Source organism: Myotis yumanensis, unplaced genomic scaffold (assembly GCF_028538775.1).
Source record: "Myotis yumanensis isolate MYYU_CA2020_CCGP unplaced genomic scaffold, mMyoYum1.0.hap1 SCAF_13, whole genome shotgun sequence".
Taxonomy (NCBI): Eukaryota; Metazoa; Chordata; class Mammalia; order Chiroptera; family Vespertilionidae; genus Myotis; species Myotis yumanensis.
The window spans coordinates 59,436,698-59,460,552 of record NW_027223764.1 but is presented as its reverse complement, the minus strand read 5'-3'; the positions used below and the strand labels follow the sequence as shown (position 1 = coordinate 59,460,552).

General features: G+C 57.9%; 1 protein-coding gene across 2 annotated transcripts in view; it reads right to left on the bottom strand.

The window, feature by feature from the left end:
* GRID1 (glutamate ionotropic receptor delta type subunit 1) overlaps nt 1-23,855 on the bottom strand; it is a 629,487-nt gene that overhangs the window by 392,643 nt on the left and 212,989 nt on the right. For both annotated transcript variants that reach the window (XM_070433218.1, XM_070433219.1), the window contains exon 4: nt 3,481-3,686. In XM_070433218.1, the coding sequence (XP_070289319.1) occupies nt 3,481-3,686 (206 nt within the window). The remainder of the gene's footprint in view (nt 1-3,480; nt 3,687-23,855) is intronic.

The following is a 23,855-nucleotide window of genomic DNA, read 5'->3' as shown; positions in this document are numbered from 1 at the left end:
AGAGGAAAGAACAGAAAGACATGCATAGCCCCCAACCGGGCTGGGGCTGTGGTTATGGAGTGCACTGTAGGCCGTTGACCTCAAAGACCCTGAAAAGGACCCAACAACAAGCCAGTCCTTGAAGTGCAGGTTCACTGCCCTGGACTAGGGAGACCCTTCCTGCTGACATCCAGCCTCAGCTCTGGCCACTCCCCAGCCCCGCCCAGTGCTACAAGCGCACCACACACCCCTCTCTGACCTCCCCCCTCACCCTCCTTGGCTATGGGGTAAGGAAGGTCCATTCCTGTGGACCCAGCCACAGTGTCCCCTACCCAGGAAGCATCCCGCACACGCTAGCCGACCCCTATCCCTGGCCAGGGGGCACCGCTCCCTTCCTTGTGCTTGCGGGGGCTGGCGGTCCAGCTGACAGGAGCCTGGGAACAGCGTATTAGGGGATGCTGCTGCCCCTGGAGCCCCCTCAGCAGCCAGCAGCCCAGAGAGGAGCCGGCGCTCAGGACAAAGGCTCCGCTCCCTCCCCAGTTAGAGGCGCCCGCTGCCTCCTCAGAGCTTCAGCGCCACGCCCAGAACAGGGCGCCCTCCCACCCTCCCAACCCCGTGGCCCAGCACCCGAGGTCAGGAGACCAGACGCTGTCACCCTAAGCGCAGTCCCCCAAGGGGAGCCTTCTAGAGACGGCACGCTGATGTGTAATTGTTAGGACTGTGATGAGACCTCGGAGAAGGGAGTATGGACTCAAGACTGAGTGATGGAAGGCAAGGGAATCTGAGGTAGGGCCTGGGAGAGGAGCCCACAGGCACGCCCCAATACCTCCCATCACCACCCTCCAGCCCTCCCACTCACCACCAAGTCCAAGCTGCCCAAACCTTGGCCCCCAGTAAGGCTAAGCCGCCCCCCCAAAAAAATGGGATCACAGAGAAGCCGGTTGAGAATGGGCCCCGGCCACACCCCCACCGTGAGTGGCTGTGCCCTGGGTGCCAGGAGAAACAGCAGCGCCCACACAGCACAGGGACTGGTGTCGCAGGCAGCCAAGTCCGCGTCTGCCGTGCCAATTTGTCACGAATGACAGTGTAAGTGCCAGCCTTCCCCCCTCACTCCCATCAGCCACGCTTCTCGAGTGGGAAGGGGAGCAGGCCACAGAACCAAGGGTCTTTCCCGAGGCCTCCATGCCAGCCCTGAGCGGGCACAGCTGGGACACGTCATCAACAGCAGTGGGTGGTGAGCGTTGCCTGCCCCATAGCAGCGAGTTGAGTTTCATAACATTCAGGGCATGTGCTGGCAGGGGGTCAGCCTTGTGACTATTGTCTGTCCTTGTCAGTGTAGAAGCAATGTGTTCAGTAGTGAACGGAGCGTTCTTGCTGGGACGGCGTCCCCAGGTCTCCACAGGGACTGGCTGGGCTAGCCAGCCTCCCGGTCATAGGAGCCAGTTCCCGCCAGGGTCAGGGTTCCTTCCCTCCTGCTCACAGTGAGGCATGGACACCCTGGGAACCTCTGCCAGACCCCAGAGCCCTGCTTTCCCCCATGGAGCCACATGGCCATCTCGGCCCACCACGGCCTGCAATCCCTTGTATCTCTGTGGCCATCCCGGCCACAGGGCAGCGAGGCCTGTGGAGCGGGTCAGATCTGGACTTGAATCGGTCCAGCACCCTGGTGACAACTTGCATGACCTCACGCAAGTCCTTTAACGTCTTCAGCTTCAGGTGCCTCACTTGTAAAGTGGGAGGACTAGAGGGTGCCTGCGGTGTGCACCCCAGGAACGATGGCTCCCCATGCCCAGTGGCAGGCGCATGGGACCAGAGACCAAGACTCTGACCAGGCGGAGCTGAAGGCAGTGGCGCCGGGTGTGGCTCTGCACACAGCCTCCAGCCGCAGCCCCAGGAGCACATCCCTCTTGCCCAGGTGGCTGCTCCAGGGCCCCAGCTCTGCGGCCCCAGCAGAGCAAGGCCTGCACACGTGGTCTAGGGAAGGGAAGGCAGTGGCTGAAGCCACGCCAAGCGCATCTGACACTGCAGTAGTCGCACCGTGAGCCACTGGGAATGGCGTCTTAGGCTGCTCTGGGTTATGTGTGGAATCCTCCAGGGCCTTGGGGCGGGGCGGGTGCATCCTCTGGACAAGGCACGATGAACGGCACAGTGAGAAGAGAACAGACGCCTCTGGAGAAGCCACTGCCACATGCTTTACCGCAACTGCCACCTCCTCCTCACGCAAAGGTGAGGCAGATTTCCCTACCCAGCTCAGCAGCAGAGCAGGGACAGGAGGAAAGGCGGTGAGGACAGGGGACAAGGGACAGGCAAGAAGAGAGGGAGGAGGCTGGTGGCAGAATTAGCAGACAGGTCCCAGAGCCAACTCCGGCGGGGACTGAACGGGGGAAGGCTGCCCTGGGAGCAGACCCTGGGGACATTCGGAGGACGCCCGGACCCATCGGTGCTGCCAACCCTGGGCTCCCGGGACTGGCCTGAACCCTTCGTACAGGAAACGGGTTCTGGTGAAAACGCGGTGCCCACAAGACATCACAGCGGCTGACGGCCAGCGCCCCGCTGCTGAGGGAGAGCGCAGGGCTGTGGGCCAGCCGCGGCCTCCAAATGTAGGTTTCTCCAGCAGGGTATGCTGGCTCCCGATGCGGGGGTAGCATCTGAGGAATCATTAATTAGGGGGAAGCAGAATAAGCAAGCAAAGTGCATTGGGTGGAACTAGTAGGCTTCTGCCCTTCATTCATTTCACTTTCCACCAGAGGCCAAGGCCGTGGGCTGGAGGGGAACCGCAGGGAGCATTCAGCCGCCACCACCCCACAGTTGGCCCTGCTCCCAGGCACACGGCATCCCAGCGTGCCCCTGCCCCCTGAACCCAACCCAGGCCAGAGAGAAGCCCCCAACGCCAGCTGTCATCTCTGCCATTAGACCACCAGGACTAGCAACAGTCAGCAGCTCACACAGTGTGTCTAGTTGTCTGTCCTAAAATTAATGGTTTTTCGTTAAATACGTGAGCCCTGTCTTCATGAGAAGGTCCTAACCCCTAACACAGGTGTTTTAAAAAAGTCACTAATTAGCCCAGTCACCAAAAACGAAGCACAGATATACCACGTGTCACTTGGTGACAGCCAACCAACACCTGCTGCAGGCGCCAGCACCCCAGGCAGAGCCGCCAGCCCTGCAGAGAGCGGACATTCTTCACTCTACCCCCAGAGCTCACACTGCCAACGCCGAAAAGAAAAGTAAAAGGAAAGAAATAAAGCCAGCCTGAATGCTGCCTCCGAAACGGCTGCCAGTGACCTGAAAAGGCTCCCCACTGGCTGCCCAGCCTCCCAGCAGCTGGGGAGGCCTTGAGCCACCTGTTGGGGACCAGGCAGGAGCCACGCTGTGCCGGTCTCCCCTCCCTGCCGTGTGCTGTGACCCCATGCGCTTCCGCCACGCACGACAAGCAGACGACCCCTGCAGCCCACGTGAGCCACGTGAGCAGCCACTCCTGCGGCCACAGCCCCCACCTACCTCGTTGATGAAGGAGTGGGCCCCCTGCGGGCTGAGCAGCAGGATGGCGCGGCGCAGCGTGTCTCGGTAGCGATTCAGCTCCTCCGTCTTCATGGTGGTGAAGAGGCTGGTGAACACGTGGCTGATGTTCTTGTCCACCTTTTGTAAAGAGACATCGAGGCCCAGCCGCGAGGCCTGGTCCAGAAAGCTTTGGAGACCACGGATATCTGGGCAGTGGGAGAAGAGGGGAGAGCCATCCGTAAGCGGAAAGGGACAGTGGAAGGTCTATCTTCCCCATGGAGGCCGCCAGAAGTGAGGGCTCCGTCTACCCCCCTGCCCACCGAAGAAAAGCTGGAGGGCACGGATTTAGTCCCAACCCCTCACCAGCACGGGCCAGGGTCCTGCACCACGGGAGGCCGGGCGCCATCCAGCAGGTCCTGTGGCAGAAAGAGTCCTTTTCGACGAGCTCCCGCTCCCTCCCGACTGCTTCCACCCAATGGCAGTCCTGGCCTCCTGGCGACATGTGCTGTGGGCCCGGCCCTGCCTGGCTCCCTCCACGCCCTCCTCTCCCTGTGCTGAGGCTGCTGGGCCCTCAGCGGTGATGGAGGCCACTGGCTGCCCTGACTGAAGGCCTGGGTCCCTGCCCTAGCCTGTGACTGAACAGCCTACACCCTACACCCCAGCCCTGAGCTCGGACCCTGTCTTGTTCCCAGGACCTGACTTTCCTGACACTCCTCCACTCTCTCTCCAGCCAGCTGACCTTCTCCCACGTCCAACAGGGTGAGCAGCCGGCCCAAGGCATCTCTTGCCCTGCAGCTCCAGGAGGGCGGGGTGGGAACCCAGGGCGAGGGAAGCAGGAGAAGCCTCCTCCGGTCAGGGCCAGAGCCCTCCTGGCACCCAGTCTTCGCTCAGCAGCAGCCCCGCCTGGGCCAGCTGGCTTCCCCAAGGGGCTGCCCCAACGGCGCCCACAGAGGCAGGCAGGGCCCAGTGGGACGTGGTCCTGAAGGTGCCATTTCAGCCTCAGGCCCAGCTGTGTCTGAAGGCTGTCTCTCTGGGGTTTTTCAGCTGCATGAGCTAAAGCCAAGTTCAGCTGGATTTCTGTCACTTGCAACCCGAAGTTTCAACCCATAAGCCACGTAAGCCTGGGATGTTCCCTCACCTGGCCCAGATCTGCACTCCAGCTCCCAGAGGGAGGCCCCGCCTGAGCCTCTCCCTCTGAAGGACACTCGGCCTGCCCCGTCTCACAGCCGCACCGCCTGGCGCAGGACCTGCCCAGGGGCTGCCAGGGCACATGCCAGCCCAAGAGTCAAACCTAAAGCAAACAGTTCAAATTCGACCTGATTTCTACCCCAACCAGTTTCTCTCCCAAACGTTCACGCCATGCTCATTCCACCAACTTCCAGAGCTCCACCAGCGCCAGGCACTGTAGGGAGCGGGCCCTGGGCTGCCCTCCTCACCAGCTGGACATGGGAGAGCAGTCCTGGAGGGCAGTCTGGAGAGGCACACACAGGCATGGAGGGTAGTGCCCTGCAGTGCTGACTCGGGTGCTGGGCCCTGGGTCAGTGTGCAGGCCCCATCCCCACCCAGGGAAGCCCTGGGAACAGGTCTGAGCGCCTGCCATGGACTCCGCACTTAGAACCCAGGTCCTTTTGTGAACTTGGGCAAATCGCCCACCCACTTGTGCCGCATTTTGCTCCTCTGATGCCCACACTCTGGAAGGTGCCACCTGCGAGGCCCAGAGAGCCAAACTCCTGTGACCCGTGGGGAGGGCACGGCAGCACCCAAACAAGAGCCCACCTAGAGCAACAAACACATGACTAATAGTAAAGCCAGTGGCACCTGGTTCCAGGGTGCCGTGACCTCAACCAGCTTCGTCCATAGGCAGCTGGCCCCTGGGCACAGGCACCCAGCACTGCTCGCCTGGCAACACCCAGCGACCTCATTGTTGCTCTGCCCACTGACTCAGACAGAAAGGAGGTGCCAGGTGGCAGGGCCGGCCTCTGCACCGAAGCCCAGGGAAGAAGGCAGCCGAGGAAGACCGCAGGTGCCTGGCGCTTCCGACAGGCCAAGGCTGCCAACCCCCTGGGCTCCCGAGAGGCCAGGCAGTCCCACCAGAGGGCCTGGCAGGGCAGCTCCAGGAGTGGCGCAGGGAGCAGGGGCCCCCGGAGAGGGGCTCGGCTAGACAAGCTCAGGGCTGGTGTCTGCCCTGCGCCTCCCGCTCCTGAGCACAGCACAGCTCACGCCTGAGTGTAAGCGAGAGCACCTCAGCACGACACACGTGCACACCCACCCCAGCTCCTGTGCCACACGCAGCAGCTCTGCACGGTGCCGTGGCGGCTGTGCCCTCGTATGGCTGCCAGCACGGCAGCCACCAGCCACATGGGCCATTGCAATGCAAACTTAGGTTCATTGAAAGTAAGTAAAATCCCACACTCCTCAGCCACACGAGCCACATTTCAAGTGCTGAAGAGCCACATCTGGCTGGTGGCTGCCATACGGGACAGCACTGGTACGATCCTCAGACAAAGTTCTAGTGCACGGCTCTGCTTGGTGTCCATGATGTTTCCAAATAGGAGATCAGCTGCATTGGCACCTGGGAAGTTCTCACTTGGCATGAGCAGAGGTGCGAATGCATGTCTACGCGTCCTGCCCCTGCCCTGGACGCTGCTGCTGCCACTCGAGCAGCTGGCTGCCTGCGAGGGTGGGCGCACGTCGGGAAGGAGGTCGGCCCACAGCCACCAGCCCAGTTCAGATGCACAAGGGAGTCCAAAGCGGAAGGGCCGGTGAGCTCTGCACATCAGCCACGACGCTGGGGGTTTCTTCCTGAGCAATACCTGGCGGACAGGCCGGGCGCCGATGCACTGTGGGTTTCCCATGCCCTGCGCACGGGGCTGAGGAGCCAGCCCAAGCCAGGCCCTGGCGCTTCTTTGCCTGGACACCAGCGGTCCGCAGCCCATGGCCTGAGTCTGACCAGTCTGAGCGCAGTGAGCAGGCGGTGACAGCCACCGGGACAGGCCCTCACTCCTCCCAGGGCCTGCCGAGGCCACTGCCAGTCTTGACAGTGGCGGAGACGGGCAGTGGCTGCGAAGGTGCCCGTGTGCAGGGGGCTCAGCCACGGCTCTGTGTGTGCCCTGGCTCCAGGGACCGCCATGCCAGGGCCAGTCCTCTCAGGCTGGGGGGCAAGTTCCTAGTCCCCTCCTCTCCCCCTTCCCCCGCCTGGACAACCTCAACCCAAAGGAAGGTTCATTTCCTCGGGGAGCAGGAGGCGCTGGGGTGTGGGGGCTGACAAGTGTCTCAGGGCCCACAGAACACACGGGGACATCACACACTGAAAACCGCTGCTGCTCTTCTCCCTTCTTTTCAGGCAGCCCCGACGGAGCCATGAGGGAGACCCTGTCTTCACACCTGCCAACCGTGATGCAGGCGAGGCCGCCCCAGGGACCAGCCCCTGCCACGCCCCCTTCGGTGCTGAGTCCACTCAGCCCCTGCAGCCCTTCCTCGCTGCAACTTGGGGCCGGCTGGGGGCAGACAGCAGTCAGGCCCTGCCATTCCCCATCCTGGGGCCCAGAAACTGTCTCCACCAAAACCCCTTTCTCCTTGCAAGACTCTGTGTGCAGTGCCCCACCCCAGCCCCCCGAGGAAGCCAGGTGTCTCAGAAAGGGAGAACCCCGTGAAGGTCCATTAGGGACAAGCTGAGGCTGCTCCGTGGCGGCAGGGCAGGCACCTCAACAGCTCCCGTGGCCCCACGAGTTCTGGACGTTGGCCCGAGCCCCCTTCTGTGCAGACTGGCTGCCCGGTCCATGCGGTGCAGCCCCGCCGGACCCACGTGCCCTGGGAGGAAGCTGCTGGGACCACGCCAGCCTCACGGCCACCCATCTCAGAAAGGGCAGGACCGTGAAAGGGCATCGGCCGCCCAGAACAGGCAAGGCATCCTTCCCCGGAGAGGCGGCAGCTCCAGGAACTCGGGCAAGTCCTTTCCCAGAGGAATCTGATGGGACAACCCTGGGGGAGGCCTGTTTCCCTGGCCCACCCTCTGGGCTCTCCAGGGACCCTGTCAGCAGGGTCTTTGCGATACCCAACCCGACGGGCCATGCTGGGAGGCGCATTTGCTCCTTCGCGTCGCTGGCACCCTGGGAGCTCTCGCATGCGGCCTCTCCTCGGGGCCAGGACACAGCATGACCGACCTGCAGTGTCCCTGCCTCACGGAGCTCACATCTCAGGGGCTGGGGAAGAGACAGAACAAGTGAACACGTGCTCAGTAGATCACTTCCAAGGGCGCTCAGAGCTCTGAGGGAAAGGGATGTGGGGCTGAGGAAAATGCGGGGGAGGAGGCGCTACTGTGAGGGGATCGGGCAGGAGGGGGCCACACCAACTGGAGCTGCCGTGGGAGGAAGGGAGGAAGCCTGGAGAGGTGGAGGAGAGGACACAGGCCCCAAGCACCGAGCCCTGGGCTTCCTCTGCCCTGTCCCCGCTCCCTCCCCAGGCCAGCTTCCCAATGCTGGGCCTGTGCACCCTGGGGGTGGGGGGAAGGCCCCTCTCTCTGTCTTTCATGGGCCTCCAGAGCACCCAGCCTGTGCCCTGTCCTTGCACCCTCCTCCTGCACGGCTGGCCACACTCCCAGCCGAGCCCAATCCTCCCTCTGAGCTCAGAGAGGGCAACGGACGCCTAGGCTGGCTGAGGCTCTCACCTTCTCCTCCTAGACTTCCCTGAGCACCTGCCTCTCCACGATGCCTCCCCAGGTGGAGATTCGGGCATTGCTGCTCCTCCCCGCTCTCTCCAGTGGCCTCCTGCAGGCCTCCCGTGCACCCCTCAATGGTTCCCAGGTTCATATCTGCTCATGCAGAGCCTCCTCTAAAACCTCCCATGAAAAACATACATTCATTTCAAAGTTGCCAAGAAATTAATATCCCAAAAGCATCAATCACGAACAAAGAAAAGCCTTCTAGAGACTTCCTTATTGTAGACAAATAGCCCTACATCTCAGCCTGAAATGGGAGAGGACTTGATCCCAACAGCTTTTTCTGCCACCACCTACTGCCACCCCCTCCCCCAGAAGCCATGCTCCAGAACTGCAGAAAAGAAACTCTGCGCCCTTCCCTGACAGCCCCCATGCACACGCATGTGCACACAAACACACACCACACACCACAGACACTACCATATGTACATGCACATGCACACTGCCATATATACACACACATTACCAATCATACATACACACATACTACCAAATGTACATACACACACTACCACACACACACACTACTATATGTACACAAACACACTACCATACAAACACACTACCAAATGTACACACACACACTACCACACACACACTACTATATGTACACAAAGACACTACCATACAAACATACTACGAAATGTACATACACACACACTACCATATGTAAATGCACATGCACACTACCATATACACACACATTACCAATCATACATACACACATACTACCATATGTCCGTTCACACGCACATACTACCATACACACACACACTCTCCACCTGGATGCTTCCAACTTGAACTTTTCAGGACCCTCCTTCTCCCTCAAGACGCAGATGAAACCATGCCTCTCCTCAAGAGCAGCTCAGACCCGGAGCCAGAGCTCACACCTCCCTGCAGTTCAGCCCGCGGGGCCTGGGCAGCAGGAACTCGGTCCCTCCCACTCCCCGTCCACCCCAGGCTCAGAGGACAGTAGAGTCAGAGACAGGAGAAGTTTGTGGAATCAAATGAAGCAAAGTAAGAACCAGCCCGAGCGAGAGCGACTTCAGCACCTCCACGGTGGCCCCAGATCTGATGGAGTCTGAGCCCCACCGCGAGGAGCTGAAACGGGGCACAAGTTTTTTCAGTAAGATTACACCTGTGGCTTTTCTATGACTTCTGGAAAATATCAGATAGTCGCTGGGTATTTTAAACACCTTCTTTCTGAAAACTGAAACCATTTCCAACTGCTTCCTCCGCTACTTTAAATTTCCGAGAAAGGTCCAACTGAGAGGCTTTCGAAGAAGGTGCTAATCTGTAACGCGTGCATGTATGCGTGCAGGCGGCCGCCTCCCTCCCAGACAGAGTTCAGTTACAGATGTTTGGGGATTGTTGGCAAATTTTCTAAAATCTGAGACACAACTTGATCCTATGGACTTTTTTGAAACTTCCTATCTACCCCTCAAATATATGCTTTGAATTTCCTCTCAGAGGTTTGGCCATGTTCAGCGGCTGTCAGCCCCCACCAGCTCATGCCCAGCCTCCAGCTCATTGCCAGGCTCCTCCCTCCTCGGTGCCGCCCCCGCCCACCAAGGCAGGAACAGCTGCAGAGAGGGCTGTGCTGGAGGCTGCGTGTGCGAGGAGGCAAAGAGATTGCCAAGACCCACTGCTGGTTCCAATCAAAAGCAAGTGTCCCCTGGGCCCAGGCAGGGGCTGGCTCCAGGTGACCAGAAAGCCTCGTGCTGTCCCCCTCCCTCGGGGCAGTGCCACTGCTCTTCGCCTTCTTGCTGAGGGTCTCGTCTGGGAGGGAGGCCTCCCCTCGCCTGGTCACGATTCAGCTGTCCAGACACCAGTCATGGCAGACCCGGCCCTGGCAGTCCTCCAGAGGGGCACCCTACCCCCCCCCATAAAAGTCCTGCCTCCTGTATTAAGTGTGCTTTTATTTCCGATTCCCGATGCTTTGCTCTGGGCTCTGCGGGCCCCGAGGGGCTGCCCCTCTGGTTGGCCAGCTCCCAGTGGAAACAGTGCACCCAGAGCACCCCTCTCATATGCACCTCAGCCACACGGAGCCCACTTCCCACTCTCCTCCACCAGCTCTCACATGGGCCCTGTCCACCTACTGAGTCAGCCCAGAGCCAGGTACCAGACGAGCTGGGACCCCTGTGCCCTGAGCCCACTGGAGCTATTCGAAGGAGCCTGCCTACCTGCCTCACCCAGTCTTTCCTGCAGGAACCACACGGACTCTTTCTGGCCCACAGTTCCCATTCTCTCTCTCCCTCTGGACCAACCCTGGTGCCGCCCACCATCTGGTGTGCGCCCTCCTCCTGGGAACAGTGGGTAACAAACTACCTTTCCAGTGGCAGCTGCCTCCTGATCTGCTGGCCGCCACACCTGAGCAGAGAATCACCCTCTCCCTTGGTGAGCTGGGTGCAGTCAGGGAGGAGCACACAGCAGCCCACTGGCCACACTCCCCCAGGACACAGAATAGGCACAGAATATGGCCTGAGTTTGAACCCCCCTTCACTAGCAGGTGACTTGGGTGGCCCCCTCTCTGAGCCATTCCTCCCTCTGCAGAACAGACCTAGCCCCCTTCCTCATTGGGGCGCTCAATCCTTCAGAAGGGACAGCACAAGGCAATGTTCAGCAGCTGTCAGTCCCCACCAGCCCTCTCGACAGCTCTGGGAACATCCCCAAAGGGTCCCACAGGAACAGGCAGCTCGCTTGCTCTAGAGGCTCGTCAAGAAGGGAGGTGCCATCCTGACAATCAGATGCCGCTCTCCCTCTGAGATCATGGAAATCCCAAAACTGTGAAGTGGCTGAAGGGGAAGGTCTGCCGTGAAAACCCTCTGGGAAAGAAAACAAATTTCTGCCCATGACAGGGGCCCACACAGGTTCCAACGTGCTCCAGGTCTGGCCAGAATGCCAGCCAAGGGCAGGCTCCGGAGAGGAGAATGGGCCGTCCGCGATCGCATCTGTACTCAGGGTACGCACACACTCGTCATTTCAAACATAGGGTCCACGGGGGAGCCTGAGGCCCTGGCGACGGAGGGCGTCAGCTGATCACACTGCTCATTTCTCCCCAAGTTCAGTTCCTTTCCACTTAAAAAACAAACACTTTAAATAATCAGGCTGTAAGATCTAGATTAAAAACAATTTAAACGTCTATTCTGGCACTCTGGAAAAAACATACCACGCTGCATTAAGTGCTTTGAATTAAGTAAATTACACCAAGTAACTAATTTACATAATGATCAAAATTTGCATTTTACACATGTTATGATGAAAATAGGCTCATAAAATAATTCTTCACCAGCTTCTGTTCCAAGTTGGGCTCCAGTATTTGGATAAATTCTGCGTGCTGACCTGCTACTGTCTCATGTTGCAAAGCCCGGGCTGCCTCCTGTTAATCTGGCAGGCCCCTTATTCCCACTGCATTACAGTCCCTTGGGTGTGCAATTCCCTTCCGTCGATGTGTGAGATTGCTTCCTTAGAGAATCTGCAATATGCCAAAGACTCAGAATTTTCACAAATAAAGTTGGATGCTGCTGTCACCTTTCACTTCCGAGGTTTTTTATATTGATTTTGGCAGTTCTTCTGCCAAGATTATAGGGTTGGTTTGCAAAGTCCTGGAGCTATTGTGCCATCTTTTCAGGATGCGAATTCAGAATGGCCATTCTCCACAGTCTTCTTTCCTGGGCCAACAGGGAGCAAGACCTGCTGGACTGGCCTTCAGGGGACTGGCGTCCAACCCAGACAGGCCGCTCATGCCTCGGGTTCTGGGCCTGGAAGGCAGACCCAGAGCCAGAACTCCCCTTGCGCTACTGGGTCCTTAGATGCCTCATTTTTTTCTGCTTCTCCACAGCCTGTGAGGAAAGAGTAACCATCCCATTTCACAGATAGGAAAACTGAAGCCAGCGAGGTTGAGTCTCTCCATTGACACCACACAGCAGGCAGGAGGAATAATCAGTCATGCTTTAAGAAAGTTCAGGATTAAAAATTACCTAACAAACTGCAGCTGGGTCAGAGAGACCCAGAACATCCAAAGGAAGGCCCAAGGCCCCAAAGCAGCTTGCACTGCTTCACAGCTGGGCCTCATCTGGGCACCTCCAAACCCCAAACAAGGAAGAAGAATCTGCAGATCTCTCTGTAGCTCCTGCTGGGTAGCCTCAGGCAGAGGCTAAATGAGCACCTCCTTAGAGATCCAAGAGCCAGTGTACCCAGTGGTCAGAGTGGGACCATCCAGATTACAACTCCACAGATCCATAAGGGACACACTCAGGGGGCAGACTCAGTGAGCACCAAAGCCCCACTGAAGCAAGTCTTGCCCCATAAGGGTGTCTCCAGCACAGAAGTTCTCCCACTGTAGACACAGCTGATTCTCACAGACAATTGGCCTGGAGGTCAATTCCTCTCAGTGATACCAACAGCAATCAAGGCATAACTACAACAAGACTGTGCACAAAGCCCACAAAGAGGTGCAAAAAGAGTGTCCACCTCAGGTAATTGGGGAGGCTGAGCCACTGGGCCCTATAAGACACCTAGCACAGAAAGCCACTCTAATCAACACAGGGAAGCAGCCAAAATGCAGAGACAAAGAAACAGGTCATAAATGACAGAAATGAAGGAAAGCAAACTACTGGATATAGAGTTCAAAACCACGGTTATAAGGTTTTTCAAGAATTTTCTAGAAACGGCCGATAAATTTAGTGAGACCTTCGATAAATCTAGTGAGACCCTCGAAGATATGAGAAAGGACCAACTAGAAATTAAGCATACACTGACTGAAATAAAGAATAATATACAGAGATCCAACAGCAGATTAGAGGATCACAAGAATCAAGTCAAAGATTTGAAATACGAAGAAGCAAAAAACACCCAACCGGAAAAGCAAAAAGAAAAAAGAATCCAAAAATATGAAGATAGTGTAAGGAGCCTCTGGGACAACTTCAAGCATACCAACATCCGAATTATGGGGGTGCCAGAAGAAGAGAGAGGGCAAGATATTGAAAACCTATTTGAAGAAATAATGACAGAAAACTTCCCCTACCTGATGAAAGAAATAGACTTACAGGTCCAGGAAGTGCAGAGAACCCCAAACAAAAGGAATCCAAAGAGGACCACACCAAGACACATCATAATTAAAATGCCAAGAGCAAAAGACAAAGAGAGGATCTTAAAAGCAGCAAGAGAAAGACAGTTAGTTACCTATAAGGGAGTACCCATACAACTGTCAGCTGATTTCTCAACAGAAACTATGCAGGCCAGAAGGGAGTAGCAAGAAATATTCAAAGTGATGAATACCAAGAACCTACAACCAAGATTACTTTACCCAGCAAAGCTATCATTCAGAATTGAAGGTCAGATAAAGAGCTTCACAGATAAGGAAAAGCTAAAGGAGTTCATCACCACCAAACCAGTATTATATGAAATGCTGAAAGGTATCCTTTAAGAAGAGGAAGAAGAAAAAGGTAAAGATACAAATTATGAACAACAAATACACATCTATCAACAAGTGAATCTAAAAATCAAGTGAATAAAAAATCTGATGAACAGAATAAACTGGTGAATATAATAGAATCAGGGGCATAGAAAGGGAGTGGACTGACAATTCTCAGGGAGAAAGGGGTGTGGGGGGTGCGGGAAGAGACTGGACAAAAATCGTGCACCTATGGATGAGGACAGTGGGTGGGGGGGTGGGGGGTAAGGGCAGAGGGTGAGGTGGGAACTGGGTGGAGGGGAGCTATGGAGGGGAAAAAGAGGAACAACTGTAATAATCTGAACAATAAAGATTTAATTTTAAAAAAGGAAAGTTCAGGATATCCCCGACCCATGTGGCTCAGTTGATTGGAACGTTGTCCAGTGCGGAACGTCACAGGTTCAATTCCTTGTCAGGGCACACACCAAGGTTTCCGGTTCAATCCCTGGTCAGGGTGCCTGTGGGAGGCAACCGATCCATCACATCTATGTTTCTCTGTGTGTATGTAAGTGTTTGTCCCCTTCCTTCCTCTCTAAAATAAATTTTTAAAATTGTTTTTAAAATAGGAAAGTTCAGGATCTTTTCCTGGACTTCTAATTTCAGTAGGATTCCGAAGCAAATCTGGAAGTGATTTCCCGTGTCTGCCCCAAACAGCCGTGCTTGAATTTGTAAGGGGCTCCCAAGCTGATGGCTTTGCCTTTTGCTAAAGTCACAGACAAATGGCCTCCCTCCGTGGCAGGGCAGGACTGATGTCACAGGTGGTCAGGTTGATGGAATCGTCCCAACAGCACTTGCTTATAGAGTCTGGCTTTGTGCATGCACTATGCTAACCTGCTGCATATATGGCCTCATTTCATCCCCAGGACACCCTGGTGTATGGCCTGGAGGCACCCAGCCAGTCAGAGGCAGACCTGGGGCTCGAATTCTGATGCCTGAGCCAGAGCTCTTTACCCACATCTGTCAATCAGCCAGAGGCTCGGGAGGCCCGAGGAGAGGCAGGTCAGCCCCCAGTCGTAGGGAATTGCACATTATGCCCATTTCACAGGTGAGTCCTGGGCTCAGAGCCGAGCTGGGACTCAACCCCACACCCAGCTACTGGCAGAGCCTCTGCCTTCAGTGCTGCCTCAGGCCTGACTCAGGTGGCTGCCAGGCCTCTTCCCGCCGCAGCCGGAGCCCAGGCCCTGTGCACAGAGCCCAACCGTGCAGCACGCTGGTCCAGGGCCCAGTCTAGCTTTTAAGAACAGCAACAAGATGAGAATGTGTGTGTGCCTTTACCAGCTGCTAATTTGCAATCAGTATGAATAACCGACATTACAAGTGAAATGCAGAGCCTTCGTTAATTCCATAAACTACCCCTGAGGAGGAGCCCACCTCCTGGGACCAGCAGCCTCCGCTGGGCTGGCTCCACGCCTGAGACCTGCCCGGAGCACACCTGGCCATCTGCTGACCCTACTCCTTGCTCACCTGCTCGGGGACAGGACATGGCGTGGCCCCACGAACGCCTCATTCACTTAGCTTTCTCCAAGCACATGTCCGATGCCCACGCTGGGCCACATCATGTGGAGGGTTAGAAAGAGGAGCCCAACGCAGACAGACCTGCAGGCGGCACTCGAGGCGTGCCAGGAGCAAGGGGCACGGGAAGGTGTGGCTGCTCCGCCCTGCCCTGGGAAGAAAGGGCTCCAGGGCCCTCAGAAAGCTCAGCTCAGGAGCTGGGACCTGCAGGACAAACTGGCCTTTTCTGGGTAGACAACAGGGAGGAGTACTCCAAGACACACAGACCTCAGGATCCAAGGCCCCTGGGACCAGCAGCCCCCCTGGGGGATCTGGCCAGTCGGCCCTGGGGGCAGGAACCCTCGGGGGCCTGAGGAAAATGGCCCTGGGGTCATTCCTGAGACTGGCCAGAAAGCATCAGGACAGAAGGAAGGCATCAGGGTAGCCTGTGGCCCCAGCCACGCCCACCTCACCCTGCCTGCCCACTCCAAGTCAAGTGGGAGGCAGAAGGACCGAGGAGCAGCAAAGTCAGTCTGTGCCCTGGAGGCAGCCAGGAGCCCCGTGTGAGCCTGAGTGACCCCGTGGGCACCAGTGGGCCTGACACCAGTGGGCTCCTCCCTGGTGCCCCCTCTCCAGTGCCACCACACCTCCCCGCCCCCACCCTCCGGCTCCTCGCCAGCCCTGGCAACAGCCTCTGTCTCCACAGCTCTCCGCTGACCTCCTGACAGATGGTCTTTTACTTATGTATTTAATTTACATAATTACTCTCTGATATTTACTTGGCTTTAATTTGTTTCCTCTGGAACCTGCCTTTGAAAAGGCAATGCCAGCCAGATCCAGGAGTGAAGCATGGCAAGGGCCCAGAATGCCACCGCCCCTTCCTGGGGCCTCCGAATGTCACCTCTGCAGAAGAACCCAGTCCTGGCCAAGCCTGGGCACCATGCACAGGCCTCATACCAACCTGTGCCAGATGGGTACCAGACGGGGTGGATGGCCGCCCGTGAAGACCTCACAGGAGAGGAGAGAGACGTGAACACTGTCCTGGGAACAACTGTCTGTGCCAGCCCCCGAGGCAAGTGGGCAGTGCCTGGCAAAAGGAGTCCTCTGAGCTGGCATCAGGCGGAGCTGGGGTCAGGGGGCAGTCAGGCTGGCTGGCAGCATTGCCAGGGCCCTCTGAAGCAGTAGGGAGAAGGGGTCCCGGGGATGTGGTGCAGATGAGGCTGGAGTCCAACGCAGGGCAGACCACAGAGGACAGTGCAGACACACCCTGGGCTGGAAGAAAGGGTTTCGTTTTCAAATAGACCCTTGGCAATTCTGTAAGAGGGGTGAGACTCGGAGGGAAAAAGTCTGGAGGCAACCAGAAGCCAAGGCCAGGGCCAGGGCAGGACCCAGTGGAGCTAACGCAGGCAAGAGACTGGGGTAGAGAGGAGGGCCTTTGGCCGTGGGCATGAAAGCAGGAAGGAGCATGGGATGTCGGCCCCAGGTTATGCCTGCCAGGGTTGGTGGGTGGGAAACCAAGGACAAAGGACAGAAAACAGGAGGGGCGGGGATGGGACTCACCCTGGGAGACAGCCACTCAGCCCCGGCCCACGCTGGGTGTGCAGGATCGCCTCCCAGCCCGCACCTTGCCGGGCACATTCACACACACGTGCTCACACTCACACAAGGCACTCTCATGCTCACAACGTACATGCTTGCCTACCTTCACACACTCATGTTCACTCACACCTTCATGCACACACGTGCTCACACATACACAGTCACTTGCACACATACTCACACTCAGTCACACACGTGCTCACATAGTGGTGTTCCAGAGCCAGCTTGATCCACCTCGTTAGTGCCTATTGTTAAATTTTCAGAAAATTTGTGAGCCAGTTAGTAAATACAGCCACTATAAGTTATATACATTTACAATTAAACAAATTACATTACAAACAAAATTGATAAATACTCAAAGCTCATCACTTCTTAATTATTTTGCTTCATTTTACCATGACCTGTGCTCATGAGGCTGTTAATGCCTGCTATGTCTGAAATACCACACAGTGGTGTGTCGTCCACGGCGCTCACACCAGCCGTCTCGGGAGCATTTATACCCAGAATCAGCAAATCGGGGTTTCCTGTTTTCTTGGAGAGCCGGTTGTTAAGCATCTACTAGCACGATGCTGCTCACGAGCTCACATAGCCACACCCACACTGCACACTCAGGCACACCTGCACGCGCACACACATTCACACACAATCCGCTCACTGTCACACTCGCACCCGCATTTCATCTGCCTTAACCACATGCAGATGGTCAGAACCACCCCCAGGCCGGGAAGGAGAACGGAGGCTGCTCAAAGTCTGAGGGACTGGACACGCTCACCTGGGCCGAGCTGACCCCCACGGTGTGCATGCTGCCTGGTAAGCAGAGGTTCGCTGCCTCATTCTGGTCATTGGAAGCAAGACCGTGGCAAAGATCCGTCCCAGCCCGGACGGACGCCCCAACCAGGCCGCCAGGCCATTCAGGGAGCAAACACGGTGGGCAAGGGCCTCAGTGGCCCCTGCAGCCCTGCCTTCACAACACGCCTGCCGAAAGCCAACACCCACCCACATCTACAGGGCTCAGGCAGGATCTGCAGCTCACAGGACTGCCAGCCCCTGCATCACAGGCTCCTTAACACCCGCCAGAACCTCTTGGGCCAAATTACAAATGGGATTCAGGGGGGCGGCGAGGGGAGGCAGGGTATTATCCTGAAGCATAGTTTGAACTTCCCTTCCAAAGTACATCATCCCTGCTGACCCGTCACATGCCCGTCCCTGCCGAGGCCCGCCCAGCGAGGGCGGAGCTGTGGGGCCACCCTTCACCAGCCACCAGAAGGCCCCAGAAATGCCGGGGCTGCTCTGGGACTTCGAGGAGGATGGGGACCACGATCAATGCCAGGGGGGCGATGGGACCCTGGCTGGCAGAGCCGACACCCCTGCTCCTCCTCCCGGGGCAGACGTCCTCCCTGCCGGGAGCTCGAGACCAGAGGAGGAGGGGAGCAAGCGCAGTCACACCGCACCTTCTGTGCTACCCTCATGCTCACACGGGCCCCCTTCACAGCAAGCCTCCTTACAGGTGAGCAAACTCACGCCATAGAGGCTGGCCAGGCAGCCCCAGCGGCGCCCACCGGGCTGCCTCCAGAAGAGCGAACGCATGGGACATGGAGCCACGGCCCACGGTCCACACCTGACCTGCAGGGCCCTGACTCCTGGCTGACTCTGGGCTGGCCTCACCGCCTAGGGGCTCCCTCCCAGCAGCCACGGTGCGTCTGGCCAGAGGCCCAGGATCCTGAGTGCCTTACTCACCGCTGCACATCCTGAGCTCCAAGCACAAAGCCTGGCACCGAGGGGTAGCTCGGCGAAGATGTGTGAAGTAACTAATGCAAAGCAGCTCTCTGTGCAGGGAGGCTCGCGTCCAGGAAGACCCTCCTGAATCCAGGCAGAGCCTGCACGGGGGCGGAGCCTGCACGGGGGTGGGGCCCCTCCAGGAGCAGTGACTTGGAGAAGGTCCTGGCAGTGTGCCAGCCACTGTGCGCAGCTGTGTGCTCTCCCCATCTCACCCACTTGCTCCAGCAATGCCAGGGGCAGTTCTATAAGTAGTCCCATTTTACAGATGGCTAAACTGAGACTGAAGAAAGGTAAGTGCTACGGCCACAACCCCAATGCCCCTGCCCTTAGTTAGCCTCTGCTTTATGGGGACACGTCTGCCACACAGAAGCCCCTCGTTATTACTAGCTCCCTTCCCGCCAAGAAAACGCAGAATCAACAAATAAATCCACACTCTGCCCAGTGCCCCCCTTCCAGGCCAGCACTATGGACTGCACAGTCCACTGAGGACTGAGGACTGCCCTACGGTGGCCGGACTGAGATGCCCCAGCCGCTCCGCGCCTGTGTCCCCGTGCTCACCGGGTGAGGGCGGGGGCGGGGGCAGCGGCGGGCCTGCCATTCTCCTGGCAACAGCCAAGCAGCCTCCGCCCGGGGCACCAAATGGGCTCTCACAGCCCAGAGCTGCCTCTCCCACTAACTTCACAAGGGCAGCTGAAGATGCAGGTTCTAATTCTGTGCCAACGTTTCCATGGCGACCAGAGATCTTTAGTTTAGAAGGACATGAGTACCCGGAAAGCATTTGGAGTTAGTCCTGCCATTCTAGAGTAGCAATCAAACGTCATTAGGAATCAAATATCTGCAGCTCGTCACAGCCCTGTCACCAGAGGAGAAGCAGACCCAGTGTCTGTCGGTTGGCCTGGGGCCGGGGCAGCTGCAGGTCAAAGCGCTGGTGGAGCTCCCTCTCCCCCTCCCCCGCCCTTCCCTGGACTCTGCATCAGGACAAGGAGGGACAGGGTGCGGTCCTGGGGCCTCCTGTGGGAGAGGGCGGCCGTGCCAGAGGGAGGACACCACAACTGCGCTGTGTGTCCCTCAAGGACAGCCGCAGGCGGGGAGGAGGGAGGCCAAGGCACACCGAGGGAACAGGATGTGCGGGTGTCCAAGGGCGACCAGCCTCCTGAAGAGGAGGGCCATCAGCTCTGCAGGGAAGCTCGGGTCCAGGAAGACCCTCCTGAATCGAGGCAGAGCGTGGCACTGCACACGCCTCCTGGAAGCCAGGAGGTCAGGGCCCAGAGAAGACCATGCACGCGCGAGCCTACCAAGCCCTACAGAGGCCGAACAGCATGGCACCGGAGGGACAGGCAGAGGGCTCTCAGGCCCTGGCGCTACCGCCACACCTGCAGCCTCGGGGCGGGGCTGCCGGGCCTCCACTGGGCAGGGATTTAGGAGGCAGCACCCCTTCTCCCCCAGGTCCTCACCAGCCCCTCTCTCCTCTAGATGAGCTCCTTCAGTCCGGTGGCTTCAAATACCATCCACACCTGGCTCCAACCGCCACCCTGGACTGCCAGGGTTTCCATATCTGCCCACTGGGACGTAGGCATTTTAAACTAAAGCAGGCCAAACAGAAGTCTCCATTCTCCATCCCTGTCCCAGCCAACCACGTCACCCCCTCCAGCTGCTCAGGCCAGAGCCTGGGAGTCTCCCTGGAGACCTCCCATCCCTCGCTCTTCACCTCTGATCCACAACATACTTCAAACCCAGCCTCTCGTCCCCATGACCACTGCTGCCTCCATGGGCCACCACAGCCTTCTCCCACCGCCTGGCCTCCCTGCCCCCACTGCTGCCCCTGCAGGCCGCCCACCACACAGCACAGACACTGGCTTTTCTATGGGTGAAGCAGTCAGGTCTCTGTCCTGCTTAAAAACCCACCAGTGGCCTCCTGACATGCTTAGAATCAAACCCCAGCTCCTCCCCCAGGGCCTCAGAGGCACCTCCGCACAGAGCCCGGCCTGTTCTCTGACCAGCTTCTCCCTCCCCCTCCTCCTCACCTCCAGCCTCGCAGCCGCACTCACTGCCACCTCGGGGTTCACATCTGCTGTTCCCTCTGCTGAGAAGCTCTTCCCAGTTTAATCTTACTGCCTCCTTCAGGCCTCACGTTATCAAATGTCACTTCCTCAGAGGAAGCTTCCCTGGGCTGCCAGGTGGCCCCTCCCCCCACCTGTGACCGCCAGCCACACCCCTGCCCCTCTTCTTCCTAAGGCTTCTCACCTCCGGAAACCATGCCTTCACTGATCATCCTCGCGCCCCTCTCCCAGTGCCCCGGGGCCCAGGCTGCACCTGGCATGCAGTGGGCACGCACCAGGGTTACCTGAGGGCTCAGGTGACACGAGAGGCAGCGGCTGCGCTGAGGAGAGCCGCAGACTAGACTGCTCCGTGTTTTAAGTCTATCTCGCTCAGCGCCCCGGCCATGTGGCCTTGGGAAGTCATTTCAGACCTTCCTAAGCATCAATTTCCTCAGCCCTAAGATGAGCATAATACCTCCTTGGAGGAGTTAATGCCTAGATGAAATGAGACGGCATGTAAGGGGCTTGGCACGAACTTAGCAGTCACTGTTATTAACAACAATAACAGCAGATGTAAAAGCACCTGTGGGATTTGGAGAAGCGATGTGTGAGCCGGGAAAGGGAGGAATGGCGCGTGCACCGGCGCCCAGAGGCCACAGCACAAGCCCGCAGAGCAGGCCCTCGGGCGCAGCCCAGCGGGAAGTGAGACACGGTAATGCTGAGTTAGCAGCAAAACCAAGAACTAGGTTAGGGCGCAAGCAATTGCCATGAGAGCATGAGGGACACCCGCCTTTGCTGAAGACATGGAGGAAGGGAGGCGGCGAGCAGCAGCTGCACAGCCTGTGACCTGCCACACATATCCCTCCACTCCTGGGAACCTCCCTGCAGCTCCAGGGGGTTCCCCCAGTGCCCCTGCTCCGACACTTGGGTCAGGAGAGGGCAGAGGATCCAGGTCAGGCCAACAAAGCCAGCCCCTGACTTCACAACAGACCGGAGAGGAGTGGGTAAGCTCTCTAGTGACACAGTGTGCACATGCGGCCAGGGAGGGAGCGGCCTTGGTTCTCACCAGGAGGGAGAGGCCTTGGTCCTCACCAGGAGGGAGCAGAGCCTTGATTCACACCAGGAGGAAGAGGCCTTGGCTCTCACCAGGAAGGAGCAGAGCCTTGGTTCACACCAGGAGGGAGTGGCCTTGGTCCTCACCAGTAGGGAGCGGCCTTGGTTCTCACCAGGAGGGAGCGGCCTTGGTTCTCACCAGGAGGTAGAGGCCTTGATTCTCACCAGGAGGGAGCAGAGCCTTGGTCCTCACCAGGAGGGAGCAGAGCCTTGGTTCTCACCAGGAGGGAGCAGAGCCTTGGTTCTCACCAGGAGGGAGTGGCCTTGGTTCTCACCAGGAGGGAGCAGAGCCTTGGTTCACACCAGTAGGGAGTGGCCTTGGATCTCACCAGGAGGGAGCAGAGCCTTGGTTCTCACCAGGAGGGAGCAGAGCCTTGGTTCACACCAGTAGGGAGTGGCCTTGGATCTCACCAGGAGGGAGCAGAGCCTTGGTTCTCACCAGGAGGGAGCAGAGCCTTGGTTCACACCAGTAGGGAGTGGCCTTGGTTCTCACCAGGAGGGAGTGGCCTTGGTTCACACCAGTAGGGAGTGGCCTTGGTTCTCACCAGGAGGGAGCAGAGCCTTGGTTCTCACCAGGAGGGAACAGAGCCTTGGTTCTCACCAGGAGGGAGCAGAGCTGCAGAGAAACTCAGGGGAAGGAGGAAGGAGCCTAGGCCTCGTATTTGCGAACTGGCTTGTCTGACAGCTGCAGGGCAGATACAGGCTGGCGCCCTGAGGCCGGGGCTGAGGCCGGGCACTGGCACAGATTCCTTCCTGGGGGAGAGTGTTCCGACTGAATGGGGCCCACTGGATTACGGAGGGCAATCTTTTTTACTTTAGGTCAACCAACTGTAGAAGGCAACTCCATCTACAGAACACCTTCAAAGCAACACCTAGATGGGTGTCTGGTCGACCAGCTGAGCACTGTGGCCTGGCCACGTCGCGGGGAGACATTAGGATGTGGTTGAGGAGGCGGTAAGGGAGGTGAGTGCCATGAGTCCCCGGGCCCGGGCAGGGACTGGCTGGTGCTGGCGGAGCAGATGCAGGGGAAGCAGCTGGGCTCCTCCTCGCAGGTAGGATTGGGGGGCAAAAACTGAAGCAAAGGGGAAACTGAAACAGCAAGAGAGAAACGATCTGAGGGGCAAGGCCCCTGAACAGAGCAGGGGGTCCCCCATTTCCAACCATCATGGCAGACCAAGCGCAGCCCCGCAGTGACCCCCAGCCGGCTCACAGGCTGGCTGAGCTCCCCCAAAGGATGCTGTCCCCTGCAACATGGACCAAAGGGCCTAAATCGTGACAGTCATCCCACGGAGCCCATCTAAAGCAGGGTGCATCTTCCCAAGTTCCACCCCGTCCCCTCGTGACACCCCCACTTATCCACAGAGATAAACACAATGCAGCCCCATACCCCTTCCTCTGCCACACCCCTGCGCACACACCTCAGAACCCCGGGACCTACGAAGAGTCAGTCCCCCTCCTCATGAGTGCCCTGGCCTAGGAAAGGCCTGGGAGTCAGACAGCCCTGACCACCGAGCGACTGAGAAACTCTAACCTCTCTGTGCCTCAGTTGCCCTGGCCTACCAGGAAATCCACTAATTAAAACAAGAAGGGGGTTATATTTGCATTACGGGGTTATTGGGAGAATTTAAGGAACAATGTCAGGTCTATTGTGCAGGTGCCCAGTAAGTGGCAGCTACAATGACCGTCATCAGAAATGCTCCACACCAGACTCCTCTGCTCTGGACTCCGGGGAGAGCAGTGGCGGTGACCCCACACACACACCTCCTGCCTGCATTGGCTTTCCCAGCACCCACCTCCTGACCTTCCAAATTCTTCTGTCCTCTGGGACTCAGCTCCAACGCCACCTAAAGGGCTCTGGACAGAAAGAAGCACCTGGGTGACGTCAGGTTCGAAAAAGACAGGAACTATTGGAGGGTGTGCTGGAGAGCCATGGGCCAGGGGGCAGGGGGCAGGTGTGACTGGAGACACAGATGAGGAGCTTTGGTGGCAAATGTGAAGCAAAACATGGGGCCATCTGGCTCCCAGTCAGGCTGTGAGCCAGGAGAGCACAGAGGATGGGCAATCCTGCACAGACACAGCCACATGTGGCCGCTGAGCACGTGGGCATGGCGAGGCCAACTGAGAGGCCAGGAGCCAGCAACCTGTTACTGGTCACTTCCCATGAGAAGTGCAAAACAGATGC